The sequence below is a fragment of the Centroberyx gerrardi genome, chromosome 10 (assembly GCF_048128805.1).
Source record: "Centroberyx gerrardi isolate f3 chromosome 10, fCenGer3.hap1.cur.20231027, whole genome shotgun sequence".
NCBI lineage: Eukaryota > Metazoa > Chordata > Actinopteri > Beryciformes > Berycidae > Centroberyx > Centroberyx gerrardi.
Genome location: NC_136006.1, coordinates 24,832,451 through 24,851,055, shown reverse-complemented (window position 1 = coordinate 24,851,055; position 18,605 = coordinate 24,832,451). Strand labels below are relative to the sequence as shown.

At 45.2% G+C, this 18,605-nt stretch overlaps 1 protein-coding gene across 1 annotated transcript in view; it reads right to left on the bottom strand.

Moving 5' to 3' along the window:
* Nucleotides 1-454: 454 nt before the first annotated feature.
* klf7b (Kruppel like factor 7b) overlaps nucleotides 455-18,605 on the bottom strand; it is a 56,960-nt gene continuing 38,809 nt past the window's right edge. Inside the window, exons 2-4 of the mRNA XM_071903720.2 lie at nucleotides 14,217-14,868; nucleotides 6,028-6,151; nucleotides 455-536 (exon numbers count right to left, since the gene is read on the bottom strand). Coding sequence (XP_071759821.2) covers nucleotides 485-536; nucleotides 6,028-6,151; nucleotides 14,217-14,868 — 828 coding nt within the window. The 3' untranslated portion in view covers nucleotides 455-484. The remainder of the gene's footprint in view (nucleotides 537-6,027; nucleotides 6,152-14,216; nucleotides 14,869-18,605) is intronic.

Sequence of the window (18,605 nt, the reverse complement as noted above, 5' to 3'; positions counted from 1 at the left end):
GGTCTTTCCGACCGAAGTCCGTTGTACGGTAAAAACACACTGAATACAGAGAAAGAAAGGAAAAAACGGCTGTGTAATGACTGTTTGAACAGGTTAAGTGTATTGGTTTGGCAGTGTCCAAACCCCCGGAGCCGCGTGGGAGCGGCCCGGGGCTCACCGGGATGATCAAAGAGGGTGTGTGTAGAGTGTTCGCTATTGCAAGTGTGTGATTTTAAAGAAAAACAACGTCTAGCTCCTCCTCGTCTCTCACTCCGTCCCCCCTCTCTCCGACCGGACGTCCGGCCCGTCGGTGTTCTCGGACGGACGCCGTTGCCCTCCGGGGCGTCGGGGGGCGGGGCGGGGCGGGGCAGGGCGTTTTTTGGGATGGGGGCCGGGTGGTTGGTAGCTGGACTCCCCATCCGTCTCTCCTCCTATCTCTCCTCCTCCTCCTCCTCCTCCTCCTCCTCCTCTTCCTCCTCTCCCTCTCTCCTCTTTTTTTTTCTCCTTAGATGTGCCTCTTCATGTGCAGGGCCAGGTGGTCGGACCTGGAGAAACACCTAGAGAGGCAGACGGAGAAACGGCATCAGAAATATTCAGCTGATATGCATAAGCACAAAAATGACAGGAGGCAAACGAGAAGAAGGAAATGTTGAGATGAGATGAGATGAAACTTTAATGATCCTTGTGGGGGAATTGGGTCGTTGCAGCAGAGAATAGTAAAAGGATACAGCACTGAAACAATAGAATATAAATAAGAACATAGAAAATTGGGGTTACATGAACGTATGCAACTGATAATTTCCACACATTTCCACACAAGTTGAATGTCTGAATGGGAAGTATGGGAAAAAGTATAGATAATCAGTACAACATGATCAGCAACAGCAGCATGTGTGAGGCAGAGAGAATGAATACAATCAGAATGAATGAGAGAACGAGAGGGCTCAAAGCTCAATAACACACACACACACACACACACACACACACGTAGTGATGCAGAGGACTGCCGGGATTTTCAACGACTTCCTCCCTTTCAAATGTATAATGAATTTCACTAATCTCGCTTCATTATGTCACACCAGTGAAACCCGGAGTTAGGAACAAGGACGGGCCAACTCAGGCTCAGCGATCTCATCTTCCGATTTTCTTTTTTTTTTTTCTAACTAAGAGAGACAGAATGCGATTCCAACGCTGCTATAAATCACGGCTGGACCACCGCGGCTCTGCGTACGACCCCCACGCTGCAGGTGAAATACTACTGTGGAACGCGACACCCTCATTAGATATGCGCCGTCTCGAGACGTGGCCGCGCATGCAAACGGGCCGCCGGTAGTTTCTGCTGCCAATCCGTTTAACTCACCGGTGGCTGCGACCGGTACGAGAGCGAGACATAAAAACCAGGCGCTGGCGGTGTATGATATATGATTTGCAATGCCACAAGTACTTTAATTTTATTACGCCACTGTAAGGATTATTACATTAAAGCTGAACACGCGCAATAAATTGAATCGCAAATGATATGGATAAAGCAGAAGCAAAACAAAATGTGGGCGAGTATAAAATGAGAAATTAAAAATTCAATTTGCCAGAGGCTTTATTCATTATTAATTGGTCAGGGCTACTGTGGGTGTGTGTGTGTGTGTGTGTGTGTTTGTGTGTGTGTGTGTGAATCCGACTGAGGTTTCTCTCTCCCAAACAGGCCTTGGTGTAGACAGGCTGCTGCTCTAACCAGATAGATAGAGGTAGAGAGCGAGAATAAAAGACTTAAAAGGCCAGAAATTTGATTCTTTGATTCGTTCTCCTTGTTTCGCCCCTTCAATCCTGCTGGAACCCAACATCCAGAGAGAAATAAATAAATGTTGAGGCGGTGTGAATGCATGCAAAGTCAATGGAAGGAGGCAAACAAGGGAGGCGCACGCAACTTCGCTCCAGGCGGCGTGAATTGAGGTGAAGAGGAGTCACTCCAGTTGAAAAATTTCAATTTGAGCCGGAAATTAAGGCACTAAAGCTAAAGGAAATTAGTACATTTCTCCCCAATCCCAGTATTTACAATAGGGGAAAAATGTCCATTGGGTATTTGTGACCAATAACACTGACTGACGATATCTGACCGAAAAGTTTATAAAAGCTAGATTCCACAAAGAAGATTGGTGGTGCTGCTGAGCCTGGTGTAAAATAAGGATGATAAGAATACAAATCCAATGCTGAAGCAGAGTTTCAACTAAGCTACATTGTCCCATGAAGGGAAATGTCAACCAAACCACTGATCATAATGACTGGTCTGTCACCCTACTGCTCCCTGTCAGGTGATGTCATCAAACCTGCCCGCATGTCATCAATTTCACTGCTGATTTTTGCAGTCTGATGACACTAAAGAAAGGAACATACAGTGAAACTCTCCTCTTACCTCCTTTCTGGTCTTCCCCCCTCAGCTGCCCATGTGCTACCTGCCTTGACCAATCTGTGTGTGTGTGTGTGTGTGTGTGTGTGGCTGGACAGATGGCCATGCGAGTCACTGTGTCACTGTTGGGGGGCTGCCAGACCAGCTGGTACAACCCTGAACCCCCCCCCCCCCCTCTGCTCCATCCTAACCCTCTCCTCCCTTGTCTCTCCTCCTTAACCCCCCCCCTCCTCCGTTTTCTCTCCCTGCTCCTCCCCCCTTCTTTTCTCCTCCTCATCTCTCCTCTTCCTTCCAGCTCCATGACCATCAGGGGGTCCCTGCTTGATTAGGCAGGATTAATGGCAGACTGGTGTGTGTGTGTGTGTGTGTGTGTGTGTGTGTGTTTGTGCGCATGTGTGTGTGTGTTTCCCCTAGAGAGAATGCGTCACATTGAACACTGTATCTAATGTTAACCTCTCCATGGCTGCCACTCTTTCCATTCTGATGGTAATAGTGGTGTGCGTGTGTGTGCGTGTGTGTGTGTGTGTGTGTCCTTGCCAAGCTTTCCCTAAGGTGACTGCTCCACCTAGACACAGTGGCTCCACTCACCACTGGTGTGTGTGTGTGTGCTACTGTAAGTGTGAGTGTGTATCCTGGCTACATGTGTTTGCTAGCACACACTGTGTTACACTGATATATGGGGCAGATATTGGCCTTTTATTAAAACCCACATATCTTCCAGTCAGTGTCGTCCACCTCTGATATGATGGCGGTTCCTCCCTGACCACAGCTAGAGAACATGATTTTATTGTTATTTTTTGTATCAGATGTCTGACCAGAGAAATCACTCCAGTGCAATGTGTTTAGGATTTGACTCCACAGCTTCAGTCTGTAAAACCTGCAGTGAAACCTGCCTCACTCTGCCTTAAGGAGCGGCTGACCCACCTACAAGAATTTCATTAGTCTGGCTTTCAAAAAAGAGTTTTAGTGTCACATGATGAGGTAATGAGGAGAAAATGCTGGGAGAAAAACTGAGATCATCCAGGTGAAATTGGCCAGAAATAGGCCAAATCGTTCAGATTTGTGTGAAATCACCAAAATTGGTGTAGATGTACAGTTCAATGATTTTAAGAGAACTGAACGTTGTCATTTTCCTGTATGCCTGATTGTCATAGACAGTAAAAGGGCAATGTTCTTGGTTCTCTTAAAACTGCAATTTTATTGTATTTTTTGAATCACTGAATTGACCATTACATGATGATCTGAACAGTTTATGATGTTTTCCTCAATACTATTGTATCCCTTGGTCATCATACTGTAGGAGTAGACATATATTTTTCAGTGCTATCATGGTCAGTACTGCAGATATACAGGAAAACCCACTGGCTAACAATGGAGGACATTAAAATGGCCATTGTGGCAAATTGGTACAATTTTTGCAATCACTCCAATTCTGAAAATGTTCAGGGCATCAAACTGTAGATGTACAGCAATCTTGGTGCGTTTATGCAAATCTGAACGGTTAGCCTAGACTAAATAGTTGTAATTGACATGAAAATGGTCAAATTCAAAGATACTGAATGTCAGCACAAATATTGTCTATTGGCAGCTTCAATCACAAATACTGAAATTGGCCTTTAAAGCCTCCCCTACACTACACTATATAATCTACTGTGTGAGCACCTGCCTGTAGCAGGGTTGGGTCAGCCTTGCTTATGATGGAGACAGATGCTTAATGCAGTTGCATCCATATTTCTCTGCTGTATGGAGTGTTAGCATGCGGCCAGGAGTGGCCTGCAATCTGTTCGGCAGCCAGGCGGGCGGGATGGGCCTTTTGTCAGTCTAAATGAGTCAGCTCCAGTTGGGACTCAGACAGTAATATGCTGAGAGAATAGGCCTCCATGTGATACTGTTGAGTGCTTTTGGATGGTGATGAGGGATTTCCTGCTGCATCTGACTGTTTCTCTGTTGATCTGTTTGTTTTTCATCCGTCTCTCTTTGTTTCTCTCGCTCGCTTTCTCTCAGTCTGTATATGATTATTACACAGTGTAAGGTTCGGTTAAAGCAGCCAATAGCCGATATTTCGGGCTGATAGTCAGTGTCTTTATATTTGGTCATTTTCATGGCAAAATATGATGTGTTAGGGTGGAAAAGCCTCTGAAACAGCATTTAGACCATCATGGGACACTGAAATTCTTTGAAACCCTGGATGATAATAACAATAACATATTCATGCATATGTGTGTGGAATATGATCAAAATGTCACATTAAGATCCATATCTATAATAAATATGTAATCAAACTGCATCATATCCATCATATCAGAGGTGTATGACACTGACTGGACCAGATCCCATTTTGAATAAAAGGACAATATCAACACCATAATGCAGTAATTGTGTACTGTATGTGTGTGAGCATGTATTCAACATGCATGTGTGAGTGTGAGTGTATACAGCAGTATGTGTTATGGTACTAATGATGGGTGTTAAATTTACATACTCTAATATACTGTGATGGGACAAATTGCATACATATGTGTGTGTGACTGTGTAGGCGACTTTTTTTGTGGATATATACAAGTCAGTGACTCTGCATCTGCATGTGTCTTTGTGTCTTTCTGTATGCATGTGTGTGTTGTGTCTACTTGTGTATGTGTGTGTGTGTGTGTGTGCCAGAACACGGCTAATACGGTCCCAGCTCTCCGTGAGGATTAGAAGCTTCCAACAGGGTTCTGGAGGGCTTTATGTCTAAAACCCAAACTAGAGGGAACCCACAACAGCCAATTACACTGTCCCTAGGGCCTGTGTGCGTGTATGTGTGTGTGTATGTTCATCAGAAAGGTAGTGTGGGCACACACACACACACACATACAGAGAGAGAGTGTGTTAAAGTGGAGCTGGCATCTGGTGCCAGTCAATTAGCTGTGACCAGTCTGCCAATAGCCAGCGTCCATTTGGTAAGAACTGCCAGCATAGAGGCATGAGTAAGCACACACACACACACACACACACACACACACACACCAGCATCCAGTGCATAGAAAAACAATGATAAGCGTATAAATTATATTTGGAGGAGAGTGAAGGCAAATTGGACCATTGAAAGAAGAGGAGGGAGGTGTGGATCTCAAACTGGTCCCAGTCATTTCGGGGGGGGCAGAACTGGTTCCATCTGGACAAAACCCAGTGTGTGTCTTGGCGCCAGGGTGGAGAATGTGCTTGACTGTTGTGTGTGTATGTGTGTGTGTGATGGACACTGGGCACATTTGCATGAGTGTGGCACTCTCAGTCTCTCTCTCTCTCTCTCCCTCTCTCTCTCTCTCTCTCTCTCTCTCTCTCTCTCTCTCTCTCACACACACACACACACACACCTCCACCACAAAGGGATGGCTTTGTGTCCCATCAGTACACTGAGGAGTCTGATGAATGTCACACTCTGGTCTCTGGTCCCTAATGTATAGTATGTGTGTGTGTCTGTGTGTGTATGTGTGTGTTGGGTGGCTTTGAAAAGATCCCATTTCCTTATGTTATGTAATCTTACTTTTAGAAAGCCTACTCTTAAGCAGATACTTTCACATTGATCTCCATCACACAACTTCTCCACCAGTCTTTGTTGTGTGTGTGTGTGTGTGTGTGTGAGAGTGTGTGTGTGTGTGTGTGTTTACCTGTCGCAGTGGTTACACTTGAATGGCTTGGCCCCGGTGTGTTTGCGGTAGTGTCGCGTCAACTCGTCACTCCGGGCAAAACGCCATTCACAGCCCTCCCATGAACACTTATAGGGCTTCTCACCTGAGAGAGAGAGAGAGAGAGAGAGAGAGAGAGAGAGAGAGAGAGAGAGAGAGAGAGAGAGAGAGTGTAAGTTCACATTTTATTATAATTTCTATATCTTATTTCCCATGTCTAAGCTACAGCTGCTCACTAATATACAGGTACCCTCCCGCCCCCTCTCTCCTTCTCCAAAGACACACACACACACACACACACACACACACACGCACACACACACGCACACACACACCCTAGGGGCCAGGCAGGCCTATTTTAACACAACAGTCATTTCAATGAGCCAATCCAGTCAATTAGCTCTAAATGAAGTCTTTCAGCGCTGCAGCGTGTTAATTCATAATCCTAAATTCACCCTGAAAATGAAACGGGGTTCTTTTTTTCCCTTCCACCCCCCCACCCCTCCTCCCCCCACCCATCCTCCCCCCACCCTGAGGTGGGATCTGAAATGTAAATGAAGTTTCATCCCCAGTTTACCAGATGGGAGAAGAGATGTTCTATTGTTCCCAGCCTGTAGTTATCCCTCCATGATAAAAAGCCTTCCGGCTGTGTGTGTGTGTGTGTGTGTGTGCGTGTGTGTGTGTGTGTGTGGGAGGGAAAGTGTGTTTGTTTGGGCCCCAAGGTATCCCCTTTGGTTCTGGGGGTGGGGTGGGGGACAGATTGTCTTCAGATGGGATGGGATGGGATGGGATGGGATGATGTGTGTGTGTGTGTGTAGGTGTGCCTGTGCGAGCGTATAAGTGATTGTGTGTCTGTGTGTGATCGTGTGTGTGTCTCTCTCTGTGTGTGCGTGTGTGTGTGTGTGTGTGTGTGGGGGCCCCAAGGTATCCCCTTTGGGTTTGGGGATGAACCAAACTGTCTTCACTTGAGATGGGACGGTGTGTGTGTGTGTATGTGTGTGTGTGTAAATTCGGGGGTGGTAACTATAATTGGGGTCTTAATGACTCTTAATGGGGAGTAATACAGCAGCTTACAGTTAGCCAGATGTCCCAGTCCCCCCCATCATAGCACCCACCAATCTTCTTAAGCAGACACACACACACACACACACACACACACACACACACACACACACACACACATATCCTAGCCAGAGCAAAGTGTTAATAAAGAGTAAAGTGAAATCTAAGCATTTCAATCACTTTTGAGACAGAACTGTACAGCCTGACTTGCAGAATATGGCAGAAAACTGTGTTTGTGTGTGTTTTGATTTTGTGATGCTCAGACCAAAAGGCCTTTAACTTAAATTAACCATAACATGCTCACTTCAATTCCCCTTCCGAACACACAGACACAGTTTCCTTATTTGATTTTCTTGTACCAACTACATCTTGCTAATTTGCAGCGCTGCTCTGTTTACCCTGAACTCCCCAACCATACTGCGGAGCGTAATTTGAAGCCGCTTCTCAACCACACACACTAACAGGATGACTAAATGTAAGATGGGTTTTTTTTTTTTTTCCCCCTGTGCTGTAATTGCCTTGAACACAATCGTCATGCGAGAATAACCCAACCGGCGGAAAGTAGTGATTCATCTTCAAATAATATCTGAGAGGTGCAGAGCGGTGCTGAGAGGCAAGGTGATGCAACGACAAGTAAAGGATGATGTGGTAGCGGAGGACGAGGTGTAGAGCTCAGAGGGGAGGTGGGAAGTAGAGGGATGTGATGAAACGAGGTGTCCCCCCCTCTTTTTTCCCTCACCGCCACCCCCCCCCCCCCCCTGAAAACTACATTCAAAAAAGAAAGACGTCCGACTGCGAATCATCTCTGATGTCCTTTTCTTTCAATCCTACCCCCCCCCCTTTTTTTTTCCCCCCTCCCCGATTCCCTCTCTTTGATCCGACTCTTCTTTGATCCGTAGACACAATGTGATTGCAGGATGACGCAGTGTTTTCAGACTAAATGAATTCCCGGTCACAAGCTGTGCTCCCCTGGATTTGCATATTCAAATTCTCCAGTCAAATATCACCCAGTTGGTTGTTGATTTCCCCAGCGGAGCTCGGGGGTTCGTTGGCCGACTGCTGTCTCACCAACGGGCGTTTTGGGTGACAGGACTTCCTCTATGGCTTCTTCTGCTGTGTTTACTGGTCACTATATATGAATTAAATATGAACTTTATGCATCCCAGACACTCAAATGATGAAGTAGAACAGTGTAATGTTCTATATTTATGTATGTTTTATGTAGATTTTTAACTTCATTTTGAACTGCAATTCATTTAAAAAATCTCAAACACAGCAGTAGTTTAATTTAAAAGCGATTTATTGGCATCCATTTACTAGACACATATATTGTTTAATTCCTAAGATATATCATGTAATTAATTATTTGTAATTCTATGTTCTATTTATAAATATGAACGTTCTGTTATACTTACTACTTATACAAGTTTGTGCGATTCGGTCAGCACATGAAAGCTGCAGCCTATTTCCATTTTATGAGTTCAATTCCTGTTGTTGAAAAAGTTACAGGCTAATCCTAATGCCGACAATCAGTTCCCCGATGGCATCATCAGGTCTGAAAGGGGTTGGAGCCACATGTGTTCATCAGTAGATTAGCTCACCCTGCTGTGAGGTGACAACAGGAGCAGGATCTGAGAGGTCTGCAGGCTCTGGGGAGCTCGCTGCTGTTTCTTGCGACTCTGGATGGTTTTGAGTGGAGCTGGTGGAGGCAGGTCTGGACGGCTGCATGGGGACCAGGTCTGCCAGTTAGCTGCATGCTTTCCTGGGCATCTAAAAGCATTTTCAAACTTGTAGTTCGTTTGCTTTGGTCTGAATCAAGGGACGAGTTGTTACTTTGAGTCCTTAACCCATAATTCACATGTGTTTAACCCATAATGCACAGAGCTTCCTGTAGCTGGGTGGGATCATGATCGGATCAGGTTCTCCCTCCAAACGAAGCTCCAGGGTTAGTTTGGAAACATAGTGAGAAACTGTCCTCTCAACAAGGCCTCAGTCTGACTGATTTGGTCCTTTGGTGTGATTGTTGTGTTCTCATATGCTCAAACAAACAAAACTAAGGGAGAAACCACTCCAGGGTTCGAAAAATAACTGCTCTGAATGAACTAGGTGTGAAAATGGCCTAAGCTTCTTTTCTTCACCTTATTCACAAGATAACTTTGTGAACATTTAGCTCACTGCTGTTATGGATGCGCAGCCAAGTCACCTGTCCATCACTGATTCTCTGATGCCTACTCTTCTGACATGATGAATGAGTGCTGCTTTAAAAGTAAATCATGCCTTGGGTTACTATTGAAGTTATGACTTCAGGCATTTGTTTGCAAAAATGTAATGATTTTGAGAATAAATCATCTGTGCTTTTGAAATATTGACCGATGGATTTCAAGTAAGAAACTTTTGGAATAGAACATTTCATTCTTGATGTTTTTGTCTGAGTTATCGAAAAACAGTGCTACAATAAAATACCGTATTTCGCACATTATTTTGCACACTGGCCCATGAATGCATTAACCAAGCGTGTGAGATCATGTGCCACATTCCCTTGCAGCTTGTTTGCTTGGTGAGAGTTGCTGGGGGTAAGGTGTAGGAATAGAGCCATGGACACTCGCTGTTCAGGGACAAAGAAGGCTTACTTACATCAAACACTTCTCAACAGGCATCATACTGTGTTACACTGATACGCACAACAGATTACCGTTAGTTCTGTCTATCTATAAAGAAAGAGAAATAGAGAAAGAGAAATGTCTCAGTGTGTAATCTGCAGCACTAGAGAGTATCTGTGCATCCTCCCACACACTCCACCAGTTCCTCCTCACTCCAGGCTGGATCCAGTACCACTAGTGTATGATCATACAATAGCAAACCTCTTGCAAAAAGACTGGCAGCAGATTCTATTGGCCTGTTGGAGAAACACTGCACTCTCAACCTGCATGTATGTGTGTGCGTGTGTGTGTTTGTGTGTGCGTGTGTGTGATATGGGGTACAAGTGGGGGCCGCAGGTGCCAGACAGGCGGCCGTTTCACACCCATCTTTCTGTAATTGGCCAGAGTACCCCATCTTCCTACAATAGGACCCCCCTTAAAGACAGACACACATGCACAGACAAAAAGACGCACACAAACACACACACGCGCGTACACACACACACACACACACACACACACACACACACAGGCACTCTTGACAGAATGAAGCAAGGCCAGCTTGGGCCTGACACCACAGCAACCATGACGCCAGCCAATTATAGCACGGCAAGGCAAGGATGCGTGATAAAGTCACCTAGCAACTGAGAGAGAAGGAGAGAGAGAGAGAGAGAGAGAGAGAGAGAGAGAGAGAGAGAGAGAGAGAGAGAGAGAGAGAGAGAGAGATTAACAGCCATGGACAATCCACCAGCCACCAACCAATTATGGAAGAGTGTGATGCAGTTGCCTGGCAACCCAAACTGAACGAGCAAGCGAAAGATAGAGAGAGAGAGAAAGAAAGAAAGAGAGAGAGCAGGTTGGAGGTTGGATTCAGTGGGTGGGGGTATAGGGGTATCGAGGTATAGGGATAAAGGGGGAATGGGGTATAGAGTTATAGGGGCATAGGGTTATAGGGGTATAGCAGTGTAGGGATATAGGGGTATAGAGGTACATGGGCATATAAGTATGGGATATAGGGGTATGGAGTTATAGGGGTATTAGGGTATAGAGGTATTAGGGCACTGGGGTATAGAGGTATAGCAGTATAGAGGCACAGGGATATTGGGGTATAGAAGTACAGGGGTATAGGGATATTGGGTTATGGAGGTATAGGGGTATAGAATTATAGAGCTATAGGGGTATAGGCAATTAACAGTATAGGGGTATAGAGGTATAGGGGTGTAGGGGTACAGAAGTATAGGGGCATTGGGTTATAGAGGTATTAGGGTATAAAGGTAGAGGGTATAGGGGTATAGAATTATAAAGATATATGGGGTATAGGCACATAATGGTATAGGGGTATAGGAGCATAGGGGTAGGGGAGTACAGGGGTACACGGGTATAGGAGTATTGGCTTATAGGCACATTATAGGGGGATATAGAGGTATAGAGGTATTAGGGTATAAAGGTAGAGGGGTATAGGGGTATAGAGGTATTGGTATATAGAGGTTTAGGGGTATAGAGGTTTATATAGGGGTATGGTCTATCTGGTCTCTGTCTGATATCGTTCCTTAGCACCCCGCCCCCCACCCACTCGCCTCTACCTCCCCTCCACATCACCAGTGCCTTGGCTGCAGTTAATTACATTTCCTCATTCAGTCAACTGTAGGGAGAGAGACAGAGACACTGAGAGACACTGAGAGAGAGAGGGGGGCTGTTAAGAATCTCTGGGGCTGCTGCTGGAGTTCGCACAGCTCGGTGCATGGAGGAAACAATTATAAGCCATCCATAATTTCTGTTTTAGAGTTTCATCCACATCCAAGCCAGAGAGAGAGAAAAAATACCCAGAGAGCAAGAAGCCTTGGCTGGGGCTCAGAATAGCTCTGCCATCTAAGTGCTTTGGAGATTAACACTTATAATTGAAATATTGTCTATGTAATTTTACAATTTATCCCTAATTGAAACATTGTCGCTTTCAAATAGGGACATAACACAAACACTTTACATGCTATTGTAAAGAGAGTTTTTATAGAGCAATTTTGTTTGGATTTGAAGATATGAACATATTTAAAAACATTATGTGGAACTGCAGCACGTGTGTATATTCCTGACAAATCTCACTAAAATGATTGAATTCTCTTGGAATGAGTTTGTGTGTATTGGCTCATGGTGTGTACTGTGTTAGTGTGGTGCAGTAAGTGATGCTGTGCAGGACTTTGCTTTCTGCAGCTGCTCCTCCCTCCAGTCTCTGCTTACTTAATCCCTCTACATGTATGTTCAATGATTTATGGTCATAATAACCCAAAAAGAGGATTAAGCTAATTACACTGCTGTACTGTGCTTGTAATGAACACATCGGGTGGGAATACACCACCCCCACATATGTGCACACACACACACACACCCACACACACACACGCACACACACACACACACACACACACACACACACACACACAGAGTGGAGAAGCTGCAGTGTCTTCAGGGTTTCTTTTATATTTATTTATTTTTTCAGTTGTGGGGTGAATCTGCCTTACATCAGCTCATTGGTGGTGTATTACTGGGCTGCAGAATCAACAACAGATTAGAGATGCTGCAGCTAATGCTAACGCTACCAGGCTGTACCTGCAGGACACTAGCTGCTCCATTCTGGATAAGCTATGATAACGCTACAGCTAATGGTTAACAGTGGGATCCCCTGGCTATGCTAGCCCTGAAATGTAATGCTGTAGTATATAAAGTTAAAGCCACATGATGGTAGCCTGGGTCATATAAGCCTGTAACACGCTGGATTAATGATGCCAAGGTTACCACTATTACTACAGTGTAGGTCCTGCAGGCTATGTAATCCTGGTAAACACCCAGAAAACTGCTATGGCTATAGCTAATATAGGATGATGGCAACTGCTCCAGATACTGTACGTGATGCTGTGGCTAAAGCAAAAGTTGAATAATGCTACCTTGAGGCCATAAAAGTCTATAGGCTTAATGCTATAGATAAGTGATGCTAGGACTAACAGCAATGCCACTAGCCCTCCCAGGTTCAGCCTCAGTTTCGCAGGCTGAAAAACATCTAATTCAGGAGGAATTTCATCACTTAAAAACCAGCTGAATATACAGCTGGTTTTTAATATAAGATTAATATAAGATTGTACAAATCTCTTGTAGATTAGTCCCCGTCACCTTAAAAGCAGTGATGTAGCATTAAGCGATCATCATAAGGCAATCACCAATATGAACAAAAATCAATTATATTTTCAGAAAAGCATTAATAAATGCTTTTTTCCTTTAAAAGACCCTATCCTCATATACATCAGTTTGATACTTCTTACTATAATGTATACAATCAGTTTACATCATGAAGCCTAAAAAGGTGATAAACTCTATTCTACAAATAAGAAGTTGGGCAAACTGAGTTCAGGTGGGTTACACTACATCCCTGCTTAAAACTCAAGCAAATAATGCATGATCATTCTCTGTGTCGGTCGAATCTGGCCTTGCTGTGTCTACTTCTTCAGTCGTAAGCCTGGCACTACATGCTAATGTTAAGAAAGGCTGATGGCTAACAGCTCCCGGCTACGTTAGCCTGGTGTGTGTTCTGTCTGAGGTTCACTGAAAGGGCAGCTGTAGTTAGCAGCTAAAGCTGCATGTCAGACCCAGTTGGACACGGCTGAATTCGCAAAGTCATTTACTGCCAGTCTATCAATCATCAGGCAATTACTGAAGGCAGCGCCTGTTGGCACTGTGCTGGGATAAAGACTCATGAGGAACGAGGAAATCTGCAGTACCATCTGAGAAGCGGAAGAACAGAGGTCTCACTTTGCTCCTACTTATGAATAGCACAAACCAGAAAAAGAAAAAGTGAGAAGAAGTGCGAGCCACCCCCCTTCAAAACACAACATGTCTTGTGGCTGCGTTGCATTCTGGTCTATTGAGGCTGCTGTCGGTGGAGAAATTGGTATCTCTTCCTCTTCTCCAATCGAGAAAGATTGATTCTGAGGGGCTGACACCAACACCTGGCATTTACCAGTAATGTTTTAGATAGCTGAACATTTTTCTGCTATTAAACGTCATTGTAGCTATGCTGGAAATATCTCAACGTACGTCATGTTGTCTACGTTTGGCTGGTTATCCACGGGAATAAGAATAATCCAAGTGTTCTGAAACGATTGCACTTTGAGTCCAAAATACCTATATCTACACCAGTACTTAGTGCAAGTCTCAAACCGTTGTTTTCGAAAGCGTTCATGCTTGCGCGCACCCACATGTTGCAAGTTCATGCTCTACTTTACGTGAACATGTGAACACGTTTTACAGTCCTACACAGAGAGCACTGCATTGAAGTTACTGTATCTATGCAATGATGTGTATCGTTTGAAAACTCCAGTCTAATGACTTCTGTTATTTAGCGTCTTAATAAAGACTAAGTGATAAATCCTTGTACTTGTAATGAGGGTAATTAAATCTGTGTGTATGTGTGTGTGGTCTTACCTGTGTGGGTCCTCTGATGTGCCTTCAGATGGGAGCTCTTGGTGTAAACCTTCCTGCAGCCGTTAAACTGGCAGCGGTGGACTCTCTTCTTGTTCTCTGGTACGTCTCCTCCGAGGCTTCCTCCTCCTCCCTGCTCACTGTCACTGAGGGCTCCTCCTCGGCCCGGCGGGGAGGGCAAGGCTCGCGCCGCCACCAGCTTAGCCGCCCCTAACCCCACCTTCTTTGCCACCAGTTTAAGCGTGAGCGTGCCGTCCGCCGTCGCCGTGAGCGTTTGCGTGGGTTTGACGAGGTGGCGGCCCAGCTCCGGTGATGACGGCGGCGTTAGGGATGTGACGGCGGCGCTAAGCTGCACGGCGCTGACGCCTCCCAGGCCTTGGTCCTTGGTCGTGAGGGTTCCGGTGCCTGCTTCTGCCTGGCTCTTGTTGGGGTGAGGGGCCTGGAGGATCTTGGCCTGGACCTTGGGGAGGGAGACCAGTAGCGGAGGTGGGCTGGGCTGGTCGGGGAGGCTGGGGAGGAGGGGATCCATCAGGTCCTCGTCGCTGTCGCCACCCTGCATGAAGGCCGGCGTTAGGAGGCAGTCCAGCTCCTCGTCAAACAGCTCCGAGAGTCGCTTGGGCTCCGTCTGTAGGTAGCGCTCCAACTCTAGGCATGTCTAGAAGAGACGGAAACACATGGACCCAGAGTCAAAAACAATATACTTTACGTTAGTTCAGCTTGCTGGAGGTGTTAACCCTTCACAAATCCAGTCACATCAACTTCATATTGAACATTCACTGCCAGGGTTAACTGGGCTTAACACAAGTCAAGTAATCCATCATGAAGCCGCACAAAAGATAAGATCCATCTCCATATTTTATACACATAATGCCAGGAACAGCCAACACAGCCACTCATCTCTTCATTCTTCTCCCACTGACTTTGAAAGTCAAATGTTCCTTCTACAGGGTGTGTGAACGTTCAGGGATCATAGGGATAACAGTAACACCATATATTTTTCCTTGTCACACACACTAGTTCTCAGGTTGGCTGCGGAGCGTCAGGCGCCAGGACTTCTGCTCTCTGAACGGAGGTGTGGGTTTGAATCCCACATCTCTCAAGCAGTTTTGATACCGGTTCAGTTAGCGGTTTTCCTCTGATTCCAGACTTTTCAGACACCCTACACATTGTGCTGTTTATCAGTCTACTACTGTTGACTTTAAATACCCACTGTAGGCATTATATTTCTTTGCAGCTGTTGACCATGTCACCTGGCACACAGCAGTCCTGAGAGAGGAGGGATTTAGTCTGTGATTGATTGCTGCTGCCTCGCCAAGCTCTCCAGAGCCCTGAACTGTGGAAGCCGCCCTGTTTCCCTCTGCTCACCCAAATCAACCAGCCATGGAATTTATATTACCAGATGGAGGGAGGACGGAGAGAAAGATGCAGTGAGAGGGAAGTAAAGATAAGCAAAGAAAGAAAGGAGAATGATAGAGGGAAGGAAGATAGGGAGAGAGAAATAGAAATAGAGAAACACAGAAAAAATATTTCTGTAATCGTTTTTTAACCTTTATCCAGGGAAAGGTGATAGAGCACCATGCTCTTTTCCAGCAACACCCTGCTTCACATTCATACAGTTCCACACATTCACACTGGGAGCTGCTCAGTACAACCACAGTCTTCTACTGTTGGCCAGTAATGCCTAGGGCACCTTGACAGCGGTTGTTGAGTGTTACTTATTCAATTTACCCTTGCACATTTTCCAATTCGGTCTGGGGATTTGAACCGGTGACCCTCCGGTCACTAACCCGCTTCTCTGACCTCTAGGTTACTGCTACCCCCCCGAAGGTTATTTTGTCTTGCACCATCCCTGCTGCCTCTCACTTGAACCCTCACCCTGCGAAGAACCGTAATATACAGACTCATACAGCGACCCGACTGTGAGACTAACAAACATCTGCGTTTAGTATTGCTTATTTTTGTGGAGAGAGAGTGCGAGGTGAAGGAAAGAAAGTGTGAGAGGCATCAGGCCAGCCCACGGCTCTGTAAGTATCCACTCAGCACTTTCTTTGTAAACGCTGCTAGCTAGCTCCGGCATTGTCCTGCAGCATGCCATCATCACACTATCTAATAGGGAAATTAAATGCCACTGTTTGGCTAAAGCCCTGTGGCAGCTGGAGGTGATTCTAATCCCAACCTTCTGGCTCTTTCAATCCCTGTCATCAGAGCAAATTACAGCCGCCAGAAGTGGGCTGTCTTAACTTCAGCTGGTTGACCCCATCCATCCATCCAGGCCAGCACTGGTGCCTCACTCCGTTTACCCTCTACAACAAAACGGAGAACCGATGCATTTAGTCAGGGCATCTGTTGTGCGGTGATAAGCTGAACTTCCCTCTCCCTCTTTTTCTCCCCTTCTCCTTCGCTTTTAAAGAATGTCGATTTTTTTTCTCCTAAGGATGCACATTTGCATATGAACATAAATCAAAGTGATTTCTTCGGGGGGGCTAGGACTGTTTCATAAGAAAACTTGAAAATGAAAAGCATTTATGTGCGGAGGCAGTGTAGCATGAGATGACGCCCAATAACAATGTCCTTTGTAATGCTGATGCTCGTGCTATAAGGCAAACCCTTTGGTTAGTCTTTTGTCCAGCTTGTTGCTATGATTTGTTAGCGTTTGTATGCCTTTCAGTAATTGCTGTGTGTAATGCAATATCTAGTCAAGCGTGCAAAAAGGGGCTATTGTATGTCTCTGTCTAAATTAGATCAGTCATTGCTAATGCATTTGGAAACCAATATGGGAGATAACCAAACAACCATGAGGTTATCTGGAATGGGCCTTTAACAGCCCAGTCCTTTATTCCAACAGACAGCCCAACCACATGGGTTAGATGGATTGGGCCAGTATAATGTACATTAAGTAACAGCAGTAACATGCCAGTGCTATTAGAGAAACAGTGTGAAATATAATGGGTTTGAAGGGCATTGCACCATTGTCTGCTTACAATATAGGGTGAAACGCTTTTATTTAGCAATTAAGAATCATATTTTGCTATGGAAGTGCAATATACATTCACCACCTGCAGTAGTAACAGACATGGATGCTAGTTCTATGAGACAAATACAATCTGAAATACTGTATGCTGAGTTTTGAAGGCATTATACCATTGTTTGATTACACTTGAGAACAAAGTGTGGTGTGAAGCAGTGAAGTAGCAATCAAAAACCAGGAAAAAAAATCCTAAAAATAGAAAGGCCTGTGCTTCTTGGTGGGGGTTTGACTGGAGTTCAGGGCTGTGGGAGGCGGGTGGGAGGGATAGAGGGCAGAGAGACCCTGCGGCTGTGGAGGAGGAGGGAGTTGGAATCAAACTCGCGGCCAGGAACGAACGGCACCGCCTGTGACATTACATGTATGACCTTTTCTACTTCTTTTTCTCCTACACCATGAATATCAGGTAACAATGACATGCAGGGCCTGCAGCGTGTCTTTGTATGTGTGTGTGTGTGTGTGTGTGTGTGTGCGTGTGTGTGTGTGCATGTGTGTGCGTGCCCGCTGGCTAACGGCTCAGACTGATAGCATGTGGAGGGCTAACCTCCTGTCCCCCTGCTCAGTCCCACACCATACGGAGAAAGGTCATATCAAACAACACACACATGCACGCACGCACACACGCACACACACACATACACACACACACACATGTACACACACACACACACACACACACACACACACGTGTACACATACACCTATTATGCAGCTCAAAGGGGGATACAATCACCATAGCTAAATCTGGCTCTATGTAGAAAGTCAGGCATCAATAACGGCAATTAGAATACACACAAAAAAAGGGTTCTTCAAGGGTTCTTTGGTTCAGGTAATGGTTCTATATGGAACTGTAATGACTCAATAAACCCTCTGATTTGTTAAAATATAAAATAACATGAAAAATCAGCTGCTGGTTTAGAGAATAGCTTATATTGTTAAATGTTTCTTTATAGCACCATAAAGGTTCTATGTAGAACCATTTGAGCCTGGTGCTATAGAGAACCTAAAATGATTCTTTACAGCACCATTACTGTTGTAGTATAAACCTAAAGAACCGTTTTCTAGTACGATATAGAACCCTTTTTGTTACGAGTGTAGAAACAGATACAAAACTTGATAAAGGAGACGAAAGCCAGGAATTTCATATTAGGGGTATCAACCTGAAACACACACACACACACACACACACACACACACACACACACACGACAAACAGATGGCAGTGTGTGAGGTTTATTCTATATTTATCCAGCCATACTGGCACTACAGCCTCCCAAGACCACATCTACAGAGCTGAAGGGGAAAAGGAAGAACACAACAACTCCATTTTCTCCTCCTCCCCCTCCTCCTCCATCCCCTGTTCCCAC